Source organism: Onychomys torridus, chromosome 1 (genome assembly GCF_903995425.1).
Source record: "Onychomys torridus chromosome 1, mOncTor1.1, whole genome shotgun sequence".
Classification (NCBI taxonomy): Eukaryota; Metazoa; Chordata; class Mammalia; order Rodentia; family Cricetidae; genus Onychomys; species Onychomys torridus.
The window spans coordinates 69,057,343-69,080,358 of NC_050443.1; the positions used below are offsets into that span (position 1 = coordinate 69,057,343).

Consider the following 23,016-nt stretch of genomic DNA (forward strand, 5'->3'; position numbering starts at 1 on the left):
CCCACTCCACTCCTGGCACCTCTTTGGAAAACTCAGAGAAAATCAAGACTATTTTCTACCTAAGCCTAAGTTTTAAAGCAACACAAAAGGAGAGTTTGATTACTATGTGACTGATAAGTTTTTTTTGTTTGTTTGTTTTAAATTTATTAATTTATTATGTATACAGTATTCTGCCTGCATGTGTCCCTGCAGGCCAGAAGAGGACACCAGATCCCATTACAGATGGTTGTGAGCCACCATGTAGTTGCTGGGAATTGAACTCAGAACCTCTGGAAGAGCAGTCGGTGTTCTTAACCACTGAGGCATCTCTTCAGCCCACAATAATTTTTTTTCCCTCCAAATGAGCAACTTTAGTTAGTATGTCTTGTTTCCTTTAATCTGACCTACCCTGTATTTTATTAATTGATGAAAACCAACAGCTGCTTTCTATGCCCAAGACCTCTCTTCTTATCCAGATAACGTCTTTGCTTGCTCTGAAATCCACCTCTAACATCTGCACCTCAGGTTCCATCCTCCAGGCTCAGTTGCAGAATGCTTTATTTCTGGTTCTGAGTCTGTGGACAGTGCCTTCTAGAATTCTCTGCTGTAGAAATCGCTATTTTATAGTCTGGTAGCTCCTCACAGATCTGCCCTGTCGCTCTTGGCCATGCCACACAGGGAGCTCTGTGTCTTCTTCATTTTTGTATTTTTTTCCTCTTTCTTTAACATCTACTATGCTCTTTACCATATGATAGAGTCAAATGGATGCATGAAATAGAAATATGTTCTGTGAGAATAAGATTTTTGTCTGTTTCACCCACTGAGATAAATATCTCAGGTGTTTACACAGAGGCTTAGTAAACCATTATTGAAAAAACTTCAAAAACTTAAACAAGCCTAAAAAAAAAACAAAAGAATGAACCTGCTATGTCTCCTAACACAATAACGTGACTTTTCATAGGAGCTTCCTAAGCAGATGAGAGTGGAGAATGCTATTAGATATTTGCCAGGGATGAGTTTGAAGTTTAGCTGTGTAAGCCCAAGATACTCAGAGGGGAAAAAAGAGGAAGTTTGCAAGCATTTGGCTCATTCATGCATAATTTAGAACAAGTCCACTGTTGTGTAGCCCTGGTCCCAACATCCCTCCACTGATGGTAAACCACAGATGTGGAGACTCCTGGAGGCTAGCTTACATGAAATAAGAATTATAAAAATAACTTTACTGATTGAAAATTCACTACATATGCCACTTGTTTGTATCATATCAACTTATCATACTTTTACCTCATTGGCTAACATTTAATCCAAGGTTGATATTTGTTTAATTTTGTTTGTTTGACTTTTTTAAGAAACAAGATCTTGCTGTGTAGCGCAGGCTGGCCTTGCACTCCCTGTGTAGTTTAAGCTGATTTCAAGCTCCTGATCCTCCCGCCTCAGTTTCCCTAGTGCTCTGGTGCAAGTGAGCTCCAAAATACTGCTTGCGGGACTGTTGTAAATAGGACTTTTCCTAGTTTCATTTTCTACATAGCTTATTGTTATTAATGGAAATAATGCTGATTTTATAACTGTTTTGGGTTCTTCAAACTTACTGAATTCATTCACTGATTCTAATTTGGGGGTGATAATCATTAATCCTTCTTGACGAATTGATTCCTTTACTATCATATAATCATCTTCTTTTACCTCTTTTATACAATTTTGATGTACGTTCTATTTTTTCTGATGTAAGTATAACCACCTCTCCTTTTTCATTTCCATTTGCAAGGAATAGTTTTCATACTCTCTCACTTGCATTCCGTTTCCTTAAAAGTACAGTGAGTCTCTTGTAGGAAACATGTGTCTGATTTCTTTATTTTGATGTATTCAGAAATTCTATAGTGTTTGATTAGCAAATTTAACCCATTTACATTAAAATGATTATCGATGGGTGAGGACTACCACCATTTTGCTAATAATTTTCTAGTAGTTCTGACTCTCTGTTCCTTTGCTATCTATCTTATGTCACTTTATGTACTCTGCTATTTTTTCAGATCATTTGTTTTTGGTTTTTTTGTGGGGGTGGGTTTCTCTGTGTATTCCTGGCTGTCCTGGAACTTGCTCTGTAGACCAGGCTGGCCTTGAACTCACAGACATCCACCTGCTTCTGCCTCTCGAGTGCTGGGATGTAGTTGGAAGATTCCTGTGTCCCAGCCAGACTGCATGTCAGGACAAATCTCTCCCACTTGCGTCCCCCAAGTAAACACACAGAGGTTTATCTTAATTACAAACTATTATGGCCATGGCTCAGACTTATTACTGACTAGTTCTTACACTTAAATTAACTGACAATTCTTATTTATGTTTAGCCATGTGGCTTGGTACCTTTTCTCAGTTCTGCCTTGACATCTTGCTTCCTGTGTCTGGCTGGCAACTCCTGACTCAGCCTTCCTCTTCCCAGAATCCTCCTTGTCTCCTTATCCCACCAATACTTCCTACCTGGCTACTGGCCAATCAGCATTTTATTTATCAACCAATCAGAGCAACGCATATTCACAGCATACAGAACAACATTCTACAGCACTGGGATTGTGCCATCTCATCATGCCCACATGGTTTGATAGCTTTTTTATATTGAAATGCTTTGAGTCTTTTCTTCAAAGAAGTATATTCTTTGAATGCAAATGTAACAAGCATTGTGCTCACTATTTTCCATAAATCTCTTTTAGTTTTCATATGTAACTATATTGTCCTTAATTTGTGTTTTTGATTTTTGTTTTGCATGTATGTGTTGTTTATTTGTTTGTTGCTATTACTTTATAGTTAAGAAAACTAAGGCTCAAGCATGACTGGTTGCCAAGGTGGCGCCCCTGCTACCACAAAGCCTGAAACATGGGAAAGCCCATCTGAGCCTGTGCTCTCAGGCTTTGAAATCACATTGGCACCTTACAGATGTAGTACTTCAGTGAGGCCTTTTATTCCTGGGTTGCAAACCTAGTCATTTCAAAGCAAATCCTTTCTTGGGCATTGACTAGTCTGATCTGAGTGTTCTGGGATTTCTTCCTTTAATGACATGTGTAGTTTGAAGGCAAAATATGGTCAAAACAACAAATTGGGTCAAATATGTCCTTCCTGATTAGCAACACCAGATGAGTGGAGTTTTTGAGACAATAGTTCCAGGCACTTTGCTGTCTCTTACATTAGCTTCCAGTGTGTAAGGTCTGTGGGACTCCAGTGTATGTGTTCTCAGTGAACTTTTGTCCTCTTGGAAACTGTTTTTCTCTCTCTCTTATTAAATTGCAGCTTTCATGACTAATTTGCAGTGACAACCCCAGAAATGCTTGTATGATAAATGAAAGAGGGTAGGAGCTTCCGCTTACAAATTGCTTCAAGATAGGCCTCCAATGCCTACTCTTAGAATTGCCTCATAAATGCTCCATGAAATAGATTTGAGCTTTTATAGCCTTTGTGTGGAGGACTGTTGTTTCAGGGTGTCTCCATGTGCTTGTGGGTGCCTGGAAGCTGCAGAGATTTATGAGTGAGTAGGAAAAGGTATGTGTGAGGACTTCTTCAACCTGTTTTGGAAAAGCAAGCAGAAAGGATGTTTTTCTTCAGCTTGTACAGACATGTAAACAAGTGACTCACTAGCTGCCTGAGTCAGGAGGACAGCAATATCCAGATCATGGGGTGATGAGTATTTGCTTCGAATATCAAAAGTTTGAGCTAGAACACATTCCAAAAACCTTACTTCCCAGAGACTCAGATTAGCCAGTGGCCTGGAAGGAGACAGCAAAGAGTTTGTTTTACAAAGTAGAGGCATGTGTGAGCTTTTGCCACATTCATGGCCAGGAAAGAAAGCAAAGAGTTGTGAAGTGTGGCTTCTCAGAATAAAGGGGGCCTGGGATCTGTGATTATTATTTCTGGAAGAGTAAATATTACGATAGAAAAAGAAACTCCTTTGTACCCACTTTCCCTGGGTTCTTTGGCATATTATAATATTTCAAGTAATGTTTGAAACTACATTAGCCTTCTCTGGTCTAATTGGAAGCATCTGGGAGCTGCAGGGTTGGCATTTTTAGATTCCACGGTCATTTTCAATGTAGACTACAGTGTCTGAGCTGAAATGCTGTCTGTGTGGCCTTTTCCTCCCTGCCAGCCACAGAGGAGGCATGTGATGTGATAGACATGCAGGGCAGTCTACTGGCTTCCCTCTGCTTGGAGGCTTTTTATGGAAGCCTGCACTTGTTAGTGTCTGCACACCTTCGCTACCCACTCCGACCCTTCTTATTCAAAGAATGTGGATGGAGATGTTCCTCCCCAACCTGTGGAATTCAACTCAGGAATTTTCTGCTGCCAAATTTTCTCATATTCAACAAAGAGGCCAGAGAAATATATTATATTTGCAAAACCCAGGAAGGCCAAAAATGAGTTTAAAAAATGATTACAAACTTCTTATGTTTTTTTCTCTGTGTCAAGAGAAGGCTATCTAAACGTCAACACAATACAGGAAAAGCTTCTTTCCTGCTTTTGCACATTGCTCTGATTCCTTTTTGTTGTTGGGTGTGTGTGGTGTGTGTAGGTATGTGTGTGGTGTGTATGTGTATGTGTGGTGTGGGCAGTGTATGTGGATATGTGTGTGTGGTGTGTGTAAGTGTGTGTGTGATGTGTGTAGTGTATATGTGTGGTGTGTGTGTGTGTGTGTGTGTGTGTGTGTGTGTGATGTGTGTAAGTATATGTGGTGTGTAGGTGTGTGTGTGTGGTGTGTGTAGATGTGGGGGGGTGGATGGGTGTAGTATGTATGTATGTGTGGTGTGTGAGGGCATGATGTGTATATGTGTGTGTGATGTGTGTGTGTGTGTGTGTGTGTGTGTGTATTTGTGGTGTATATGTGTGTGGTGTGTGGTATGGGTGGTATATGTGGATATGTGTGTGTGGTGTGTGGTGCATGTGTGTGGTGTGTGTAGTGTGTAGTACATGTGTTGGTATGTGTAGTATGTGTGTGTAGTATGTGTAAGTGTCTGTGTAATGTATGTGGTATGTATGGGTATATGTGTGGTGGGTGCCTGTGGTGTGTGTGTGTATGTGTGGTGTATATGTATAGTATTGTGTGGTGTGGTGTGTGTGTGGTATGTATGTGTAGTGTGTGTGTGGTATGTATGGGTGTGGTGTGTGTGGTGTATGTATAGTGTGTGTGTGGTGTGTGTGTGGTGTGTATGTGTGTGTGTGTGTGTGTGTGTGTGTGTGTGTGTGTGTGTGTGTGTATGTGTAGTATGTGTGTGATGTGTATGCATTCAGGCACATGTGGATGCCAAGTGTTGATGTCCGGTACCTTCCTCAGTTGTTCCTCACTTAGTTTTTAAGGCAGGGCTCTGGCTGAGCCTGAAGCTTGGAATTGGGCTGAGGCCACTGGCCAGCAAGGCTCTGGGACTGGCTTGTCTCTGCACTGGGCTCACAAATGTGCATGGCCATGCCAGCTTCTACAAAAGTCAGTGCTGGGGTCCAGACTCGGGTCCTCGGGCTTGTGCAGCGGGCACTTTATCTCCTGACCGTCTCCTCAGCCCCATCCACTGTTCTGATTCCTTCTTACGTCAGCAATGTCTCCCCAGCTCCTGGTTGTAAATGGCAGAGCGACGCTTGACTCCCAGACTTGGGACACTGAGTAGATGTTGTACCATGTACGAAACAAGGGTCCCACTCGGCATGTGTAGGTTTGTTTGTTTTATTATTTGTTGTGGTTGTTGTTGTAACTAGGGGGTAGTTTTGTTTTGTTTTGTTTTTAAATGTGTGGATGTTTTGCCTGTGTGTATGTCTGTATGCCACTAGCATGCCTAGTGCCTATGGAAGTCAGAAGAGAGCATCAGATCTCCTGCAACTGGCATTACAAATGGTTATGAGCCACCAGATGGGTGCTGGGAATTGAACCCAGATCCTCTGAAAGAGTAGCTAATGCTCTTAACCACTGAGACATCGTTCAAGCCCCTTATTACTTGGGTCTCGATAGCTATGTGGACAAGAATTGAAACAATACAACTAAAATAATGATCATTTTAAAAAAATGTGGGGGTGGAGTCGGCAAGATGTCTCAGTGAGTAAAGATTCTGGCTGCAAATGCCTGGCAATCTAAACTCGAGCCCCAGAACCCACATAAAGGTGAAAAAGAACAGACTTCATGGAAGTTGTCCTCTGATCTCCACACATGTACCACTCCCCATAATAATAAAAATTGAAACAAAAGAAAAAAAAACACTTGAGTTTTTATAGTTGGTATCCAATAAATGTTTGTAATGTGCTAGATCTGTGGATCAGCAAGTTTTTAAGAGCAAAGGGGGAAACAAATAGTAATTGTGTCAGGACACATGGAAACCAGAATATACAGTTGCCCCAGCTTTGAACCAAGGCAGGAAATTCAGTGTCTCTTGGGGGAATCTGACCTATATTCTTTTGGCAAACATTTCTATGACAAGTTGAAACTTATCAAGAGGCTTTTTTTTTTTTCTGATGGTGTTGAGCTGATGTGCATGGTTATGCTCCCATCAACTGAATGGGATGGATTTAATGATTCCAGCTTTATTCTAGTGATGAACCAAACCAGGTCTCAGTGGATCTGGGGTTGAAAGCCAGCTCTATCCAGCTTCAAATCCAAGTTATTGCAACAATTCCAGGGACCTCTGTGAGCCCTGTCAGATTATAGGCAAAGAATCATAGGGTTTTAGGAGTTGTCTGATCTACCTACCACCTTTGTTCTGCAGATGAGGAAGCAGATTGATAAGGGTCTGATACTCTCCCAGTCCCATAGCTGGTAGGAACCTTCTACTGCCCTGTCTTCACTGCCCCATCCCCACATTCAAGGAAAGAGAGAATGAATTTGACCTGTGTTTGTCAATTGAACTGTATTTATACAGTTGCTGAGTGCATACCCACGGGGATCTCTGGAAGGGGAGGGTATGGTGCCTGCTTGTATAATGCCCAGTCTGCTTAGGGAAGCCCATACCACGGCAGCCAGGAGCAGACAGAGAAAGGAGATGGCCAATGGGCTTTCTGAGTCAGCTCTGCTTTGTCACACTGAGATATAGCTATCCTATCCTTCTATGCTTGTCTTTAATCCTCCAATAATGGCTTCATTATATACTCTATTGTGCCACTTTTTTTTTTTTTCTGATCCTAAATCAAAATGGCCTCTGGACCAGAGACAATTACTTTGTCCTTGTGTCCCAGCATGTGCCCAGCACTCTGTCTACTACAAAGCATAATACATGAAGCCATGCAGACTGAAAGTAATGATTAACCTTAAGTGTGTGAGATCAAGATAACCCTACTCACCCCAAGGTCTCGTTGATGGTGTCACTTAGATAAAAATCACAACTTTAAGCCTCTCCCCAAAGACAAGCTCACTGAAGTTCACTGTCATCGAAGGTCAGAAGAAAGGGGACCTCCCTTGGGTGGGGATGAGCACACACCCATACACTCCCTTTGTAACATCCACCTCAGAAGGAAGTAGAGTCCAAACAGGATGGGTTGTCCAGGACACAGGAAATAAGCTGTGGGGCTTCAGTGTGCTTAAATAAGCAAACTGTTCCTCAAGAGAGAAAAGAAAACCAACGACTGAGTGGGGGTGACCCACCACTGACACCCACCCTGTCTGTAGGCACCCTGTGTCCCACTTCCATCATTCCACGCAGACCATGGGTATTGGCTTCGCTTCCTACTCTAGGTATCTGGCCAGCAGAGCCTCAGAGATGCCTAGATCTACTTCCTACACTTCTTAGACTGTTTCTCCTGCATGCTGCTGACTTCAGGAAAAGTGCTGGTAGGCTTTAAAAATAGCTTCCTGTGGGCTTTTCAGAGGACAGGTTGCCTTCCAGCCAAAAATGTGTGGAATGGTGGTTTGCTGTCAACAGTGAGTCTTTGTTACATGGAGCTGAACTTTAGGTCCCTCCTCCTGAGTCCACAGCAGAGGGCTGCCTAATGCAATTGACCCTGTTTTAATTAAGTCTTCCTTTTGGGTTAGACTTGGTGCCAAGGGGTCTAAATGAATGCCGTGGATTTCAATGGATTTTGTTGTTCTGGGTTGTCCTTTAGTCCCAGTTCCATTTGGGGACCTGTCTGAGGGTCACTCCCTAGCAGAACCTCAAGATAAGGGTTAAGAGACTTTTTCTCAAAAAAATAACATTCTCAAGAGTCAACATTATCTTTGTTTTGCTTTTGCTCCAGTGCAATTGAATTCTCAAAGTCGAGAAAATGTTTCTGCCTCCTGATGGGAACTGGAGATGGTGATGTAGTTCACAGGCCTCTCTATTGGATGGGGGAAACTTCACCACCATTTAAGAAAACTAACAGATGTTGAGTTTGATGTAGTTCACTTGGTAGAGTGCTTATCTATGAAATGCTGCGTTTGTTCTCCAGCATCACATATTCTGGGCTTTGGGCTATACATCTATAATCCCAGCACACAAAGGATAGAGGTAGGAGGATCAGGAGTTCAAGGTCATCCTCAGCCACATAATATGTTTGAGGCTAGCCTGGGCTACATGAGCTCACTTTAGCCCTGCCCACACCACCCCAGGAAATTTCATCAAGGCTTCAGGACAACTTGGCCTCTAACACTGATTATCACTCTTGGCCTTACTCAGAGAAGCCTCACCTCTATTTTGTGAACTGTGAGGAAGGCAGAGACCTAGGACTTCACAAGGTGCTGAGCATGAGTGCTGACTGGCTGCTCAGCCCTAAACAAGTACTTCCATCACCCTCCAAGGCTCAGAGAATAGTGTGGTCCAAGAGCCAGAAGATAGAAAAAGTGCTGTGAAATGTCATTCTATGGGCAACACATAGCCACTGCCGCCATGGACAATGCAGATGGTTACACAGCCATGGTCCCATTAACAGTCAGACAAGGGAAAAGAAGAGAGATGCCCTGCCTGTCAAGACTGAACCGTTTCCTATTGATAGAATCAGGAAAGGGGAGTCGCTGCCTTCAGTGGTATGCCCACTGGTGACCCCACCAGGCACCAATGGAGAGTCAGCTGATGATCATACAGGTGGTGCTGATTAAAGCAAGTGAGTCACACAATAAACTAAAAGTCATTAGTCTGAGAAAGGGACAGATTGGTGGGGTGGATCTTGACAAAAGCTTAAAGGCGACAAAAGAGAGCAGAGGAAGAGAACGGTCAGACTGTGTTATAAACATCTATGAAATTATCAAAGAACTCACCTAACAAAAAGTAAAAATAAGAATGAAATAATTAATTTAGAATTGGGGAACATATAGAGAAGGAATTGTGTTGACCCATGACTCAGAGCTACCCTAACAAAAATTGGATAGCTGGATTCTTCAGCTCCTAATGCTGTGGGAACAGGTGAGCACAGGCTTGGTGGCCTGAAACAACAGGAATGGATTTGTCATTCTGACACAGTTCTGAAAGCAGGGTCCTGTTCTCTCTGAACACCAAAGGAAACAATCCCCTTTGCCCTCCAGACCTCTAGTGTTTAGAGGCAAGTCTTTGCAGTCCTCATCTCATAGACGTGGCAGTCTGCTCTCAGCCTCCATCCCTACAGTCTGCTCTCAGCCTCCATCCCTACAGTCTGCTCTCAGCCTCCATCCCTTCAGTCTGCTCTCAGCCTCCATCCCTACATGATCAGTCTTTTCTTTGTAGAACACTGTCTTCCCTTCTTACAAAGCCAGCACTCTTCTAAATAAGGTCCCACCCTACTAACATCATCTTAACTGACTATTCCACAAAGACATTCCCTCTAAACAAGGCCACAGGTGTGTGGGGTTAGGATTTTAACACTGAAGTAGGGAGTCACACAATCCACATGGCTTGGTGGAGACCTCCGCAAAAACATCTTGAGACAGTATGGACTCAGTTCATAATTGTGAAAGCACAGGACCAGATTTACGTCATTTCAGTACTGCATCCTGCACCACTCATCATCCCTAATGCGTGTACTGTCTGGAGTGTATCTGTTGTGTGCATGGCACCGTTTTACAGCTACAAATAAAACAGATGCAGCCCAACCGTCTGTAAACGACAAAGAGTCTCATGGAAGGAGATGTGCATTTGAACTATATCATTTCCTAACCATCATTTACTCACACAGCATGTTTTCAGTAATGAAATCTTCTTCCCTGGCTTCACGGCCAGAGTTCTAGCCGAGGGAAAGAAACTGAGAACTCCATCAAAAGGGCGGGGCCTCTCTCTTTTGCTTTCACCAGAGTGCCAGTGTTTTGTGTATGAGACATCCCTGGGAGAAGGTTGTTGATCAAAGTGGACCATGGTCATGTCATGCTATTGAACACACAATTCTAAGATCAAAATGCTTAAAACAAAGTTCACAGGACTGAAGGATGGTTCTACAGTTAAGAGCACTCGCTGCTCCATCATGAGGACCCGTGGTCAAATCCTGGCATCCACATCACATGGCACACAAACGCCTGTAAGTCCAGCTCCAATCACCCAGACACATGCATACAGATATAAAACAAACAAATCCTTAAAATAAACTTTATTCTATACTTCATCTTAGGCTTCTACACACACACACACACACACACACACACACACACACACACACGCACACACTTAGTGCTATGCTCTGTGTCTCCCTCACTCCAGGTCCCAAGCTAATAAAGTAGCTTTATCTAGAACTGTATGGGTTGCTGTGGCAAAGGAAGGGGAAAAGGATAAACCACACACCGGCCCTTAGGCAGGTTGTGTTGTGTCCACTTCTATTTTATTGATTAACCACAGCAGCCACCAGGCTGTGCTACCTGTCAGCAAATCCTTGTGCCTGAATGAGATAGCATACAATGTCTTTGGGGAACAGAAGCAATTGCTTCCATACATGGGTAGAAAAAAGGCTTTAGAATTCAGGACAAGAGGAGCAGCCCATAACAAATATGCCTTTCGGGTCCAGTTGATCATGTGTGTGGAAGAATAGCTTAAGTGCACAGTGCATGTTTGATGAGCATCAACTTATGCCTTTCTCTCTCTCTGCACCCTTGCTCCAAAGCTCTGTGCAAGAAGAGCCCTACACCACCTCAACCCAGGTCAATCCAGTGGACCCTGGTGACCACATATCAGCTAGGAGAATCTGAGTTCTGTTTCTAGGAACTGCAGGAGGAAAATCCAAACTTGGGAAAGCCACGAATCAGTTGCTATGGTTTTGATCTGAAACAAACCTCACAGACCAGGTGCTAAAACCTTCCTGTCTGTCTTCAGTGCTGTTGAGAATGGAAGGTCCAATGGAAGAAGACAGGTGACTTAGTTCATACCCCTGGAGAGGATTTTGAAACCACAGCTCCCTCCTCTTTCTTTGTCTTCCTGCTGCCATAAGGCAAGGGCTTCCTCTACCTTGTATTTCTGCCATGGTGTGCTGTGCTACCACAGGACTGCTTCCTCTACAATGTGTAACTAAAGTGTCCACGCAGCTCCTGCAGCCACTCAGATCCAAGTAAACACACAGAGACTTATATTACTTATAAACTGTATGGTCATGGAAGGTTTCTTGCTATCTAGTTCTTATATCTTAAATTAACCCATTTCTATTAATCTATAAGTTGCCACATGACTTGTGGCTTGTGGCTTACTAATACTTTTACATCTTGCTTCCTTTGTGTCTGGCGGCAACTCCTGACTCTGCCTTCCTGTTCGCAGAATTCTCTTCTCTGCTTGTCCCGTCTATACTTCCTGCCTGGCTACTGGCCAATCAGCATTTTATCTATTAACCAATCAGAGCAACACATTCACAGCATACAGAGCAATACCCACAGCAACCATGTATTTCTATCATGGTGCACTGTGTCACCACAGGGCTAGAAGCAATGAACCAAGCCACCGTGGACTGAAACCTCCAAAATGATGAGCCAAGCTAAACCTTCTCTCTTTATAAAATGTTTATCTAAGGCATTCTGTCACAGTGACAGCAAGCAGACTAACACATCAGAGGTCAGAGGATCATATTGCCAAGCCATTCTCCAGTTTTTGCTTTACACAGCAGTATCCTGAGTACAAATACAGTATGTTTTTAAGTCTGTATTACTTACTCACAACGACATTACTCACAACTTCTCAGAACACGTTGTGCTTTATGTAAAGCAAGGCATTTGTTCATTAAAAATGGCTTCCATAGGTCAGCAGCTTGCCATAGTGTGTTTTTCTTACTCCTCAAATTCTAAATCCTAAATCTGCTTCCCTGAGGTAAGTAAGGAAAACCTAGGAGAAACCCTAAGTAGCTAAAATTACTCTCCCAGTCCACTTAGCGGCTTCAGTGGGGTTTCCACCAATGGCTCTGGCCCAGGTGCTCATCTGGGCATCACTAGAAGCATGAGAGGCATTCTGTTCCAGTTCCTCTAAGAAGCCTTGATGAGTGTTCCTGTTGGTGCACCTTAGCAGCCAGCAATTCACTCAAATTCTGGAGATGCCTGTGTACCTCAGAGCCAGGCAGCACTTCCTAGCACTCCCTTACCACCCCAGTGCTGTGGGATAATGCTTTTGTACACTGCTTTAATAAAACGCTGATTGGCCAGTAGCCAGGCAGGAAGTATAGGCGAGATAAGCTGACAAGGAGAATTCTGGGAAGAGGAAAGCTGAGGCAGAAGATGCCAGCCTGCCATCCAGGGAGCAGCATGTAATGGCACATAGGTAAAGTCACGGAAAATGTGGCAACATATAGATTAACAGAAATGGGCTGAGTTTAAATGTAAGAGCTAGTCAGTGGTAGGCCTGAGCTAATGGCCAAGCAGTTTTAATTAATATAAGCTTCTGTGTGTTTACTTGGGTCTGAGTGGCTGCAAACTGGATGGGACACAGGAAAACTTCCAGCTACACCCCAGTTCTCTAGCTGGGACTTTAAAAAGCCAGTGTTATCAGACCTCTCAGACTTACTCTAATGGACAATCAATAGGCAGACAGATATTGATAAGACTGGTAGGTGCACGGGGATTCTGCAGCCTTGCCCTGTCTGTTGCTCACAATCATTCTTCAAAGAAGCTGAGGCCCCCATTCTTCTAACAAGAAAACTAAGGCATAGTGAGCTGAAGCATCTCATCCCAGATCACACCCCTAAAGGAACCACCTTCTGGGATCTTTGAGATCTGTACTTGAACATCCCTGGGCCTTCCCATCATTGTCTTATGAAGATGCCTGTTGGATGATGGGGCTATCCCCTGAGAGTGCAACCTGTGCACAGGTACTCACATACAGGATCTGTTGAGTCCTTGGATCAGAGATACTCACAACAGCTTCCCGAATGGATGAATGGAGTGGATTTGTCCTTTTGTGATGTATGCTTCCTTCCAAGTTGCCTATGATCTCATTCTCATTGAACATTAGCTCTTGCAGAGATAATAGAAAATGTATAGTCCCAACTGTGCGTCACCAAATAGCCCTTTTTTTTTTTTTTCCTTTCTTAGTTAGGGTGTTTCTATTGCTGTGAAAACACATCATGACCATTTAATTGGGGTGGTTTACATTTTCAGAGGTTTATTCCCTTATCATCATGGTGCAACATGGTGGTGTGCAGACACACATGGTGCTGGAGAAGAAGCTGAGAGTCTAGTCCTACATCTTCACCTACAGGCAACAGGAAGTAGTCTGTCTCACTAGGAATAGCATGAGCATAGAAGACCTCTCAAAGCCCACACCCATGGTGACACACTTCCTCCATTCATACCAACAAGGCCACACCTAGTCCAACAAAGCCACACCTCCTAATAGTGCCACTCCTTATGAGCATATGGGGGCCAAGCTCATTACATTTAAACCACCACATTCCACTCCCTGGCCTCCAAAGGCTTATAACTACATCATAATGAAAGAAATTCATTCAGTCCAACTTCAAAAATCCCCATAGTCTATCACAGTTTCAACAATGTTTAAAAGTCCAAAGTTCAAAATGTCTTCTGAGATTCATGCAACCTCTTAACTGTAATCCCCTATAAAATCAAAATCAAAAAACAAATCACATACTTCCAACATATAATGGCACAGAATATACACTACTGTTTCAAAATGCAGGGAAGGGAGCATAGTCAGGAAATACCAGACCAAAGAAAGATTGAAACCCAGTTGGGCAACTCCAAACTCTGCATCCCCATGTCTGATGTCAAAATGTCTACATCTCCAAGTCTGACGACAAAACACTCTTCAGATCTCCAACACTGTTTAGCTTTGTTGACTGCAACATATTTCTTTCTTTTGGGCTGGTTTCCACTCCCTGTTAGCAGCTTTCCTTGGCAGGTATCCCACAACTTTGGAATCTCTAACATATTGGGGTCTCCAAAGCAATTCAGGCTTCTCCTTCACAGCTTCACACAATGGCCTCTCTGGGCCTCCATTCAGGGACACCTCTGACACATGCCTGGACTCAGAGGTGTTCCTTAATAATGGAGGAATATTCTGTAACCCTTTTTTTTTTTTCTATCCTTAAAGCTAGAACTACAAGGCCAAAGCTGCCAAGTTCTGCTGCTTACTGCAGCTAGAACATGGCCCCTTGCTTACATATATCTTCACCAGCTTTCTGCTTTCCCTGGTTTCCTAATCTGCCTAAGGTTGACTATCCTGGAACTTGCTCTGTAGACCATGCTGGCCTCAGACTTGGAGATATGCCAGCCTCTGCCTTCTGAGTGCTGGGATTAAAGGTGTGTGTCACCACACCCAGATCTAAACTTTTCTTTAATTCCTTTTCACTAGTTGGAAACTTAGCTGGGTGGGGTCTGATCCTGAAGTCTCTCCTCCCTTTATTCCATTTCTTAATCCATTTATCTCCTTAAACACAGGACTTAGCCCCATTCTTCTCAACTCCATTCCTGGTCTTCCTTTTCCCCTCAATTTGTACATTTTGTATTTTTCCTTGCTCAGTTTGCTCCTCTTCATTCTAAATCTTCATTAGAGTTACCACTAATAACCACACAACAGAGTCTATATTAGGCTGTTTTGAGATTTCCTCTGCCAAAGGAATTAATCCAAAATTCTTCACTTTAGCCTCAAGCAGACTTTTTGGACAAGGGCAAAAAGCAGCCATATTCTTCACCAAAATATCACAAGACTGGTTTCTAGGCCATATACTAACATTCTTCTCCTCTGAAACTTCTTGATCCAGGCATCCACAGCCTAAATTATACTCAGCATCATTGTCTTCCACGTTCTTAATAGGATGGGCCATTAAGCAGCACTTAAAGCATTCAATTGCTTTTCTAACCCAAAGTACCAAAGTCCATATTCCTCCAAATAAAAGCATGGTCAGGCATATCACAGCAATACCCCAGTGCCTGGTACCAACATTTGTCTTAGTTGTATTTCTATTACTGTAAAGAGACACCATGACCACAGCAACCCACAAAGGAAAAACATTTAATTGGGGTGGCTTATATCTTCAAAGGTTTAATCCATGATCAACATGGTGGCATACAAGCAAACATAGTGCTGGAGAAGGAGCTGAGAGTCCTACATCTTGACCCACAGGCAAAAGGAAATGGTCTGCCTTATTGGGTGTGGCTTGAGCATAACTACACTTACAGCCCACCCTGATAGTAACACACTTCCTTCAACAAGGCCACATCTACTCCAACAAAGCCACACCTCCTAATAGTGCCACTCCTGTTAGGGGCTATTTTCTTTCAAACTACCACATGCCCCCATTGGGTGACCCATATAATGAGAGATTTTCTACCCACTGTACTTTATTTATGACTACCTTCCTCTGACACCAATAAAAGGTACTGCAACTGCCAATCATGGCTTGGGACAGACAGGCTATCATTCCAGCCACAATGCTAACTTATAATCAGATTATAACTTATAATAGCATTTGCCAGGCAATTAGTATGAGTCTTAGACCTCCAGGGTGTTGTGCCAGCATTTGAACCCAGACAAGCTGACCCATGAGCCTGCATTGATAAGTACTACTCTGCCAGCAACAGAAAGAGCTACCATTTATTGAGTTATACCAGACATTGTACACCAGTTTATAGAAGACACGGTAACACACTATTTAATATGCACTGTCTTATTTAACCATTATAGACAAGGTAGAAAGCAGATGGGGCCCATGGGGCCATTTCTTCCCTTTTACATATAAAGATCAGAAGACCTAGGAACTGAAAGTTGTGCACAGCAGCACCAGGCTTTGAGTCCAGATGCTGCAGCTGCAGAGTAGGGACATTAACCCCTCAATGTCAGTTAAGCCATGGGCAGCCTTGTCATCTGTCAGTGCTGTAAATCCTCACTCCAGCCATGCAGCGGTGGAGCATGCCTTTAATCCTAACACTTGGGAGGCAGAGCCAGGTAGATCTCTGTGAGTTCAAGGCCAGCCTGGGCTACAGACTGAGATCCAGGACAGGCACCAAAACTACACAGAGAAACCCTGTCTCAAAAAACAAAAAACAAAATCTCACTCCAGCCACAGTGACTACCCTATGATTGAGTTTTCCATATGGAGCCAAGCACAACCGGAAGGAGAGTTTCCCAAGGAATCGAGGTACTCTTTCTGAGGTCACTGAGGAGGAATGCATTCCTCAGCTAATAAATGTCCTATGGAAATGGGAAGAACTATCCCATCACAAGTGACTGCTGGAAAGTTTTATTTCCCCTGAGTGAAAAGCGGCTAGAACTGAAAATCATTCACTGGGAACATTTTACAAGTGATTCTTTCTGAGCTGGTCTAGATGCTTTTCAGGTGGACAATGAAAACACCCCTCCCCTCCCTATCCAGGGATTGACCTAACTGGAGCCTAACTAAAGGAATGAAGAAATAAAAGCATGTTGACACGGAAAAAGTTGGATGGCAAAGCTGCAGCACCCTGGAAGCTTGGCCTGTTTACTAGATACACGGGAGCAGAGAGGCAGGTTTAGCGGGCGCGTGGGGGTGTGTGTGCGGCAGTCTTCAGGCTGTAACCACGCAGAGAAAGGAAGCTGCAGAGAACTGTTCTGCACACCATCAGCACTCACACTCATATGCAAGGATGCTTTGGTGTTCCTCTGAGCCTTATTCGGGGAAGACTTTGCCCAGTCCCATGGACCCTACCTCAACATGGCCATGCCCATGTCAACAATACACATTCACTCAGGACTTCACCCTCCCCGTACAACCCTTGAGACTCCTTCTGGAGCCTACAATCCTTTTGCTTATTATCATAATCCCTTGCCAACAAGAATCACGGGAAAGAAAAAAAAGACAAAAAACCTCGAAACCCACACCTAGGGCGGTCCTTTACTATAGTTTGTATGCACATGTTAAAAGCTCTTAATAAACTTCAAAAGGGGGAAATTTTGCAGTCTGATCTCTACAGCCCCTGTAAATAACCTTTAGGAGAAAGAGAATGAACAAGCCTTTCAACATTTCATCAGGTCAAAAGTTTAAACGTAAAACTGTTCAAGCCCCCCCTGTCCCCTCCCCCTCTTATTGTCAATTAAGAGGGCTGCTTTTAATGCACCAGATAATTTTAGTAATCACACTTTGCCTGTGTTTGCAATTAGCCACACACCGCTCCATTTAGCTCTACACCAGAGCATGGATGGTGCCCATTCACAGATGTGTGCCCTCCACCCCCACCCCCAAGCATCCTACTGGGCCTCTATCAGCGTTCAGGTTTAGAAGGAATGTTGAGTGGGAGACCTTTCCAAAATAAAACCAAGAGGCCAGAAATGTGTCATGGCCATTACTGTGGGTTAAGTGATTTCCCTAAGTGAGAGAGACATCAATAAATCAGGAGCTGGCACCTGGTTATCCTAGTTTGAAGGAATTGGCCTCCTTGTTAGTGTAGGAGAGAAACACTAGCCTGTCTGCTCTTCATAGTTCTCGTCTAGAATGAGCCCTTTCCCCAAAAGACAGATTAACAAGAGAAAATGGAATTTAACACATATAGCCCAAGGAGCGGTTAGAACTTCAAGCTAAAATACTCTTGTAGATAAAACAAAAGAAAGGTGGGGATGGGGTGGGAGTCCAAAGGAAAGAGATTATTAGATGTCCACAAGTGAGGTAAGCAAGGGTTATCAGTAAATTTCATTGTGCACATAAGAGGGATGCAGCTGTACAAACAAAAACTGTTAAATAAATGTAAATGTTCTTTACAAAAAGAAAACAAGCCTAGTGTGGCACTTGCCTTTAATCCCAGCACTCAGCAGGCAGATACAGGTGGATCTGTGTGAGTTCAAGGCCAGCCTGGTATACACAGTGAGTTTCTGGCCAGGCAAGGTGCACAGTGAGTGCCTTTTTCAAATAAAGGAAGAAAGGGAGGGAGGAAGGAAGAAAAATAGGAAGGAAGGAAAAACATGCCTTATTTTAATGGGTCTACCCATGCAAAAGCATAGCTCTCAACACAAAGGGATAAGATATAGTTTATCCTGGAACCACGTATGAGTGATCACAGCCCAGGAACATGAGTCAGGTTTCCTCAAACACCATATTTCAATATGATAACAGTTGCAGGAAATTCTTTTTTTATAATTTACTAATTTTTATTTTATGTGCATTGGTGTTCTGCCTGTATGCATGTCTGTGTAAGGTTGTCAGATCTTGTAGTTTCAAGCAGTTGTTAGCTGCCATGTGGGTGCTGGGAATTGAACTCAGGACCTCTGGAAGAGCAGTCAGTGCTCTTAACCACTGAGCCATCTCTCCAGTCCCGCAGGAAATTCTTATAGTTACAGAACAAAAGGAAGTTATAAATCAAGGCATTCTTCAAATACATTGGCGGGAATATCAGGTGGACAGGTTACAGCACAGGAGAAAAAAAAAACATTTTTTAATCTGTTACAGATTTCAGATGTTATCTAATCGCATTATTAGCTTTCAGTGGAATACGACATCTGTTAATACATCCCAAAAGTATTTACCTGAAAAATCAAAGGATGTTAGGTCAGACACAGAGAACTAAAGATAGAAGAAGATAATCTGGCAGCATTCCAACCTTCCGTAATCAGAGTTTTAATCAGCCTTGTAGAATACAGGTGTGGTTGTGGCTGTTGTTTTTCTGTTTTGGGGGGGGGTTTTCCTGAAAACTTTGTTCACAATGAAATAGCTCATAACAGTCTAAGCAGGAGAAACTTGTTTAAGAGTTATCTAGTACTCTTCACCTAGAAGCCATCAAGCTTAATGAGTAAGTTAATTCAGATGCTTACACTGCGCTTCAAAAACAGAACCTTATACCACCAGTCCTCAGGGTAGTTCTTTTCCCTGGCCCGTCCACCACCCTCTGTGCACTTACTAGCTCTGCCTAGCACCACCCACTATCACTCAGGTCACAGGTCCCTTCAGGGCACACAGACAAATTGCCTTAGTGCCAACTCTCACCTAGATTTACCCAACAGTTTTCTCCTTCCCTTCGTCACTTGAACAGCATCACCTGCTGACTCACATCTCCATTTGTTCAAAGATGATGTCACATATTATAAACTCAGCTGGAAGGAATCGTGCTGAACAATAATAAAAAAAGATGCAGAACTTGTCCTTGTGATGCTTGCAATCTAATGGTGGAACCTTAGCCAAGGAGCCGCACAGTAAATATGTCTGTGCATGCAAGGATAAAAGACCATGAGCCCCTAACAGGAACCTTCTCCCTTGACTTGGAAACTATCAGAAGAATGGGAATGAATTAATTACATGAGAGTGAGGAAGCCCAGTAGTGGTGGGCAGAAGAAACAGCCTGAACTGAACACCCCGAGCGAGGTAGGAGTCTGGAAAGGAAGCCAGCATGGCTGACAAGTTGAGAATAAAAGGAATGAATCCGTTTTATCTTGTCTTTGAGTCACAGTTGGTGAAAGACTAGATCATAAATTCAGTCTGAGACGTGTTATGTTTGAGTACCTTTGACACATGTCAGGCAGCAGTTAATAGAGGTCTAGAGCAATTCCTTCAAAGCCCAGGATGATTTTTGTCCCCTCTGGGTATATCTGCTAAAGATCGGAGACTGTTGTTGTTACAGCAGAGGAGCTACTGGCATACAGTGGGTAGAAGCAAGGGGTGCTGCCAACAACCCTGCAGGGCTTGGGGCAGCCTCACCCACACAGCACAGAATTCTCCAACCCAATGTCAACAGCACCCAAAATAAGAAATTCTAGGGTTCAGATATTCAAAAGTCGGTGCCAAGTGCCTCTGGTGTTAATGGGAAAACAGAGGAAGATTGAAAGTGGGGTACAGGAAGTATTTGAGGAATGTTATCTCAAACATGGCTGGACGGCCAGTATAAAACAGTAAACAAGAGCACTCAGAAAAGGAGGAAAACTAAAAAAAGGGGGGGGGGGGTCACAGAAGCCAACATTTGCAGGTAGGGGAATAGTAAAAGTTTCAGATTCTATCAAATAGCTGGAGGAAGGACAGAAGCAGCTCGGCCGTTAGGAGCACTTGCTGCTTTGGCAGAAGGCTAGAGTTCAGTTCTCAGCCCCTTCATCAGACAGCTCACCACTGCCTGTCACTCCAGCTCCAGAGAATCCAGCACCATCTTCTGGCTTCCAGGGGTACTGCACACACATGGAGCACATGCACACATGCAGACAGAACACTTACACACATAAAATAAAAGTAAATAATTCTTTTTTTTTTTTTTTTTTTTTTTAAGAAACCAGAGGATGTGAGGACTGAGAAGTGTTCATTGCTTTTAAAGAGGTGGGGCCACTGCAGGCTTGATAATTCAATGCTAATAAAAGGCACACTGATGTGGTGGGGAAGCAGAGGGAGGGACAAAATCCAGGCAGCTTTGGCAGGCAAGTTTGCTTTTGATTTGGTTTGGTTTCATTTGGTTTTGGTTTTGGTTTATTTGTTTTTAGTTTGGTGAAAGAAGAGAGAAGAAAGAATAGTTTCAAGAAGGGATTGGCATTCAGGACACTGCATGGGGGTTGCAGAGATAGCTCAGTGGGAAACAGCACTTTCCATGAAAATGTGAGGATCTAAGTCCAATACCCAGCACCTACATTAAGAGGAAAAGCTGAGGGCAGCAATGAGGGAGGGACCAGCAAGGGTCACTCTGGGGCTTGCTGGTCATCCAGTCCAGCCAAACACTGCTCAAAAAATAAGGTGGAAATTCATGATTTCAACCTCTGACTTTCACATAAATGTGTGACAGGCATGTGTGTGCAACCATTACACACACACACACACACACACACACACACACACACACACTTATTTTACTTTGGAAATTCCAACATAAATGAAATAAGTAGGTCATTATAATGGACATCCCTGGTATCCATTATATGGATGCTGGATTATAGCTTTTTGTTCTAAGCAAGTTAACTAATTCAAATTCCAAGCTCCATCTGCCCAAATCAGCAAGAACTGGGGTCTTTGCTTAGTTTTTGTTTTTGTTTTTGTAGGTGTGTGTGTGTGTGTGTGTGTGTGTGTGTGTGTGTGTGTGTGTGTCAGTGCCCCTGTGTATTCATGGCCAGTTAATGATTGGACTTTTTGTACCTAGTCTTGAGAGTCCCTTCTCCCTGATGTGTCTTCCTTTCTGATTTCCCCCTGCGCTGTCCAGCTGCTCTTCTTAACCCTAGCCCTGCTCTCAGGTACTCAACCTGTAATTCTGCCTTTCTCTTGTTCCAAGCTGTTTGAAGATTGGCCTGAGCTCAGACAAAAAGCTGCAAAACTGCACATCTCAAAGAATAGTTCCTAGGCCGGGCGGTGGTGGCGCACGCCTTTACTCCCAGCACTCAAGATGCAGAGCCAGGCAGATCTCTGTGAGTTCGAGGCCAGCCTGGTCTACCAAGTGAATTCCAGGAAAGGCACAAAGCTACACAGAGAAACCCTGTCTCGGAAAAAAAAAAAAAAAAAGAATAGTTCCTGCTTTCAAAGGCATCTATCTGCTCCTCCAGTTTCTACCCCCACTTGGCCAAACTCCATTGCTGTATACCAAAACCACATATTTCATAGCATGACAGTAATATAAATTGTTTATAGATGAGTGATTTTATAATAATTGTCTTCTGAAGGGTTATTCTATGTCACTACCAGAAGCCAGGAGTCTTGTTTCACTTCTAAAATAATAGAGATTTGAGTATGTAAATTGGATAGGTTAGCTACTAGAATGAAAAAGAGAGAGAAGGGAATCCCACAAATGTACACGTATTCTCTCATCTCTAACCCTAAAACAGAAGATTTATATCCACATCCTATAAGTCTAAACATTAAACATTCTAAATCAAGTAACAAGCTAATAAACATAGTGTGCTCTATGGCCTTGCAATTAGGACTGCACCATCTTGGTAGACTGGAAGGCTAAGTTTGAATTGGGTATTGTTAGACTCCAGTACCACAGAGAAAAGTATCTCACTAAGCACCCTTCCCCTGCTTCCCTTCCCAGCTACATCTCCCATTTTAGAGGCCTGGTGTATACATGTCTGAACATCCCTGTTTAGCAGGGAATTTTGCTTTGGCCCCATTCCGCCCTTTTCATACCCCTCCCTCAGAAAGCCCACCAAGAGATGGCTCCTCCCCTGGAGCTGCTCAAAGACCATATCTACAGGGTATTTAAGGCTCCCTCCTTGGGAGCAGCTGCACGATTTCTCCCCCGTCCCCCAAGAGATCTCCCAGGAATGCTTTGCTCAGATCAAACCTGATGTTAATTTGGCTTATTGCATTGGCACAGAAACCCACAATCCCAACCCATGTGTCCAAGTTCTGGCCCTGGCCATGTGGTCTGTGCTTTGGAGCAAGGACCTGAAGAACAGACCCATACAGTTGCTAAGGCAGTTGTGGGGCTAGTGAGTCAGGGTAATCTGGAACCAGATCTAGAGAGAAAAGAAGAAAAGATGCATTCTCTAGAGAAGATGGCTCCAGGCAGGCATGCCCTCCACCCAGTGCACTCCTGGTCCTACAAAGAGAAGCAGTTAAAGAACAGAAAGACACTAGGACCCTTCCAAGCTTTGAGACAAAACCTATCTTCCTTGGGGCTGGGGTCAGAAGTCAACAATGCAGTTGATGGTAGTGCTCATGACCTTTGCTGTTTCTACAGTGACCGTTTGGTTTCTCCATGTGTACATGTTTATTTTTCCTAGTGGGCTGTTTATCACCATTCATGACAAGGGCCACCTTGCAACAATGCTGAACTCTTGGCCAGAGGACAATATTAAG

General features: G+C 43.4%; 1 protein-coding gene across 2 annotated transcripts in view; it reads left to right on the plus strand.

The window, feature by feature from the left end:
• Positions 1 to 23,016, plus strand: part of Me3 (malic enzyme 3) — a 211,061-nt gene that overhangs the window by 123,946 nt on the left and 64,099 nt on the right. For both annotated transcript variants that reach the window (XM_036194599.1, XM_036194591.1), the window contains exon 5: positions 22,941 to 23,016. In XM_036194599.1, the coding sequence (XP_036050492.1) occupies positions 22,941 to 23,016 (76 nt within the window). The remainder of the gene's footprint in view (positions 1 to 22,940) is intronic.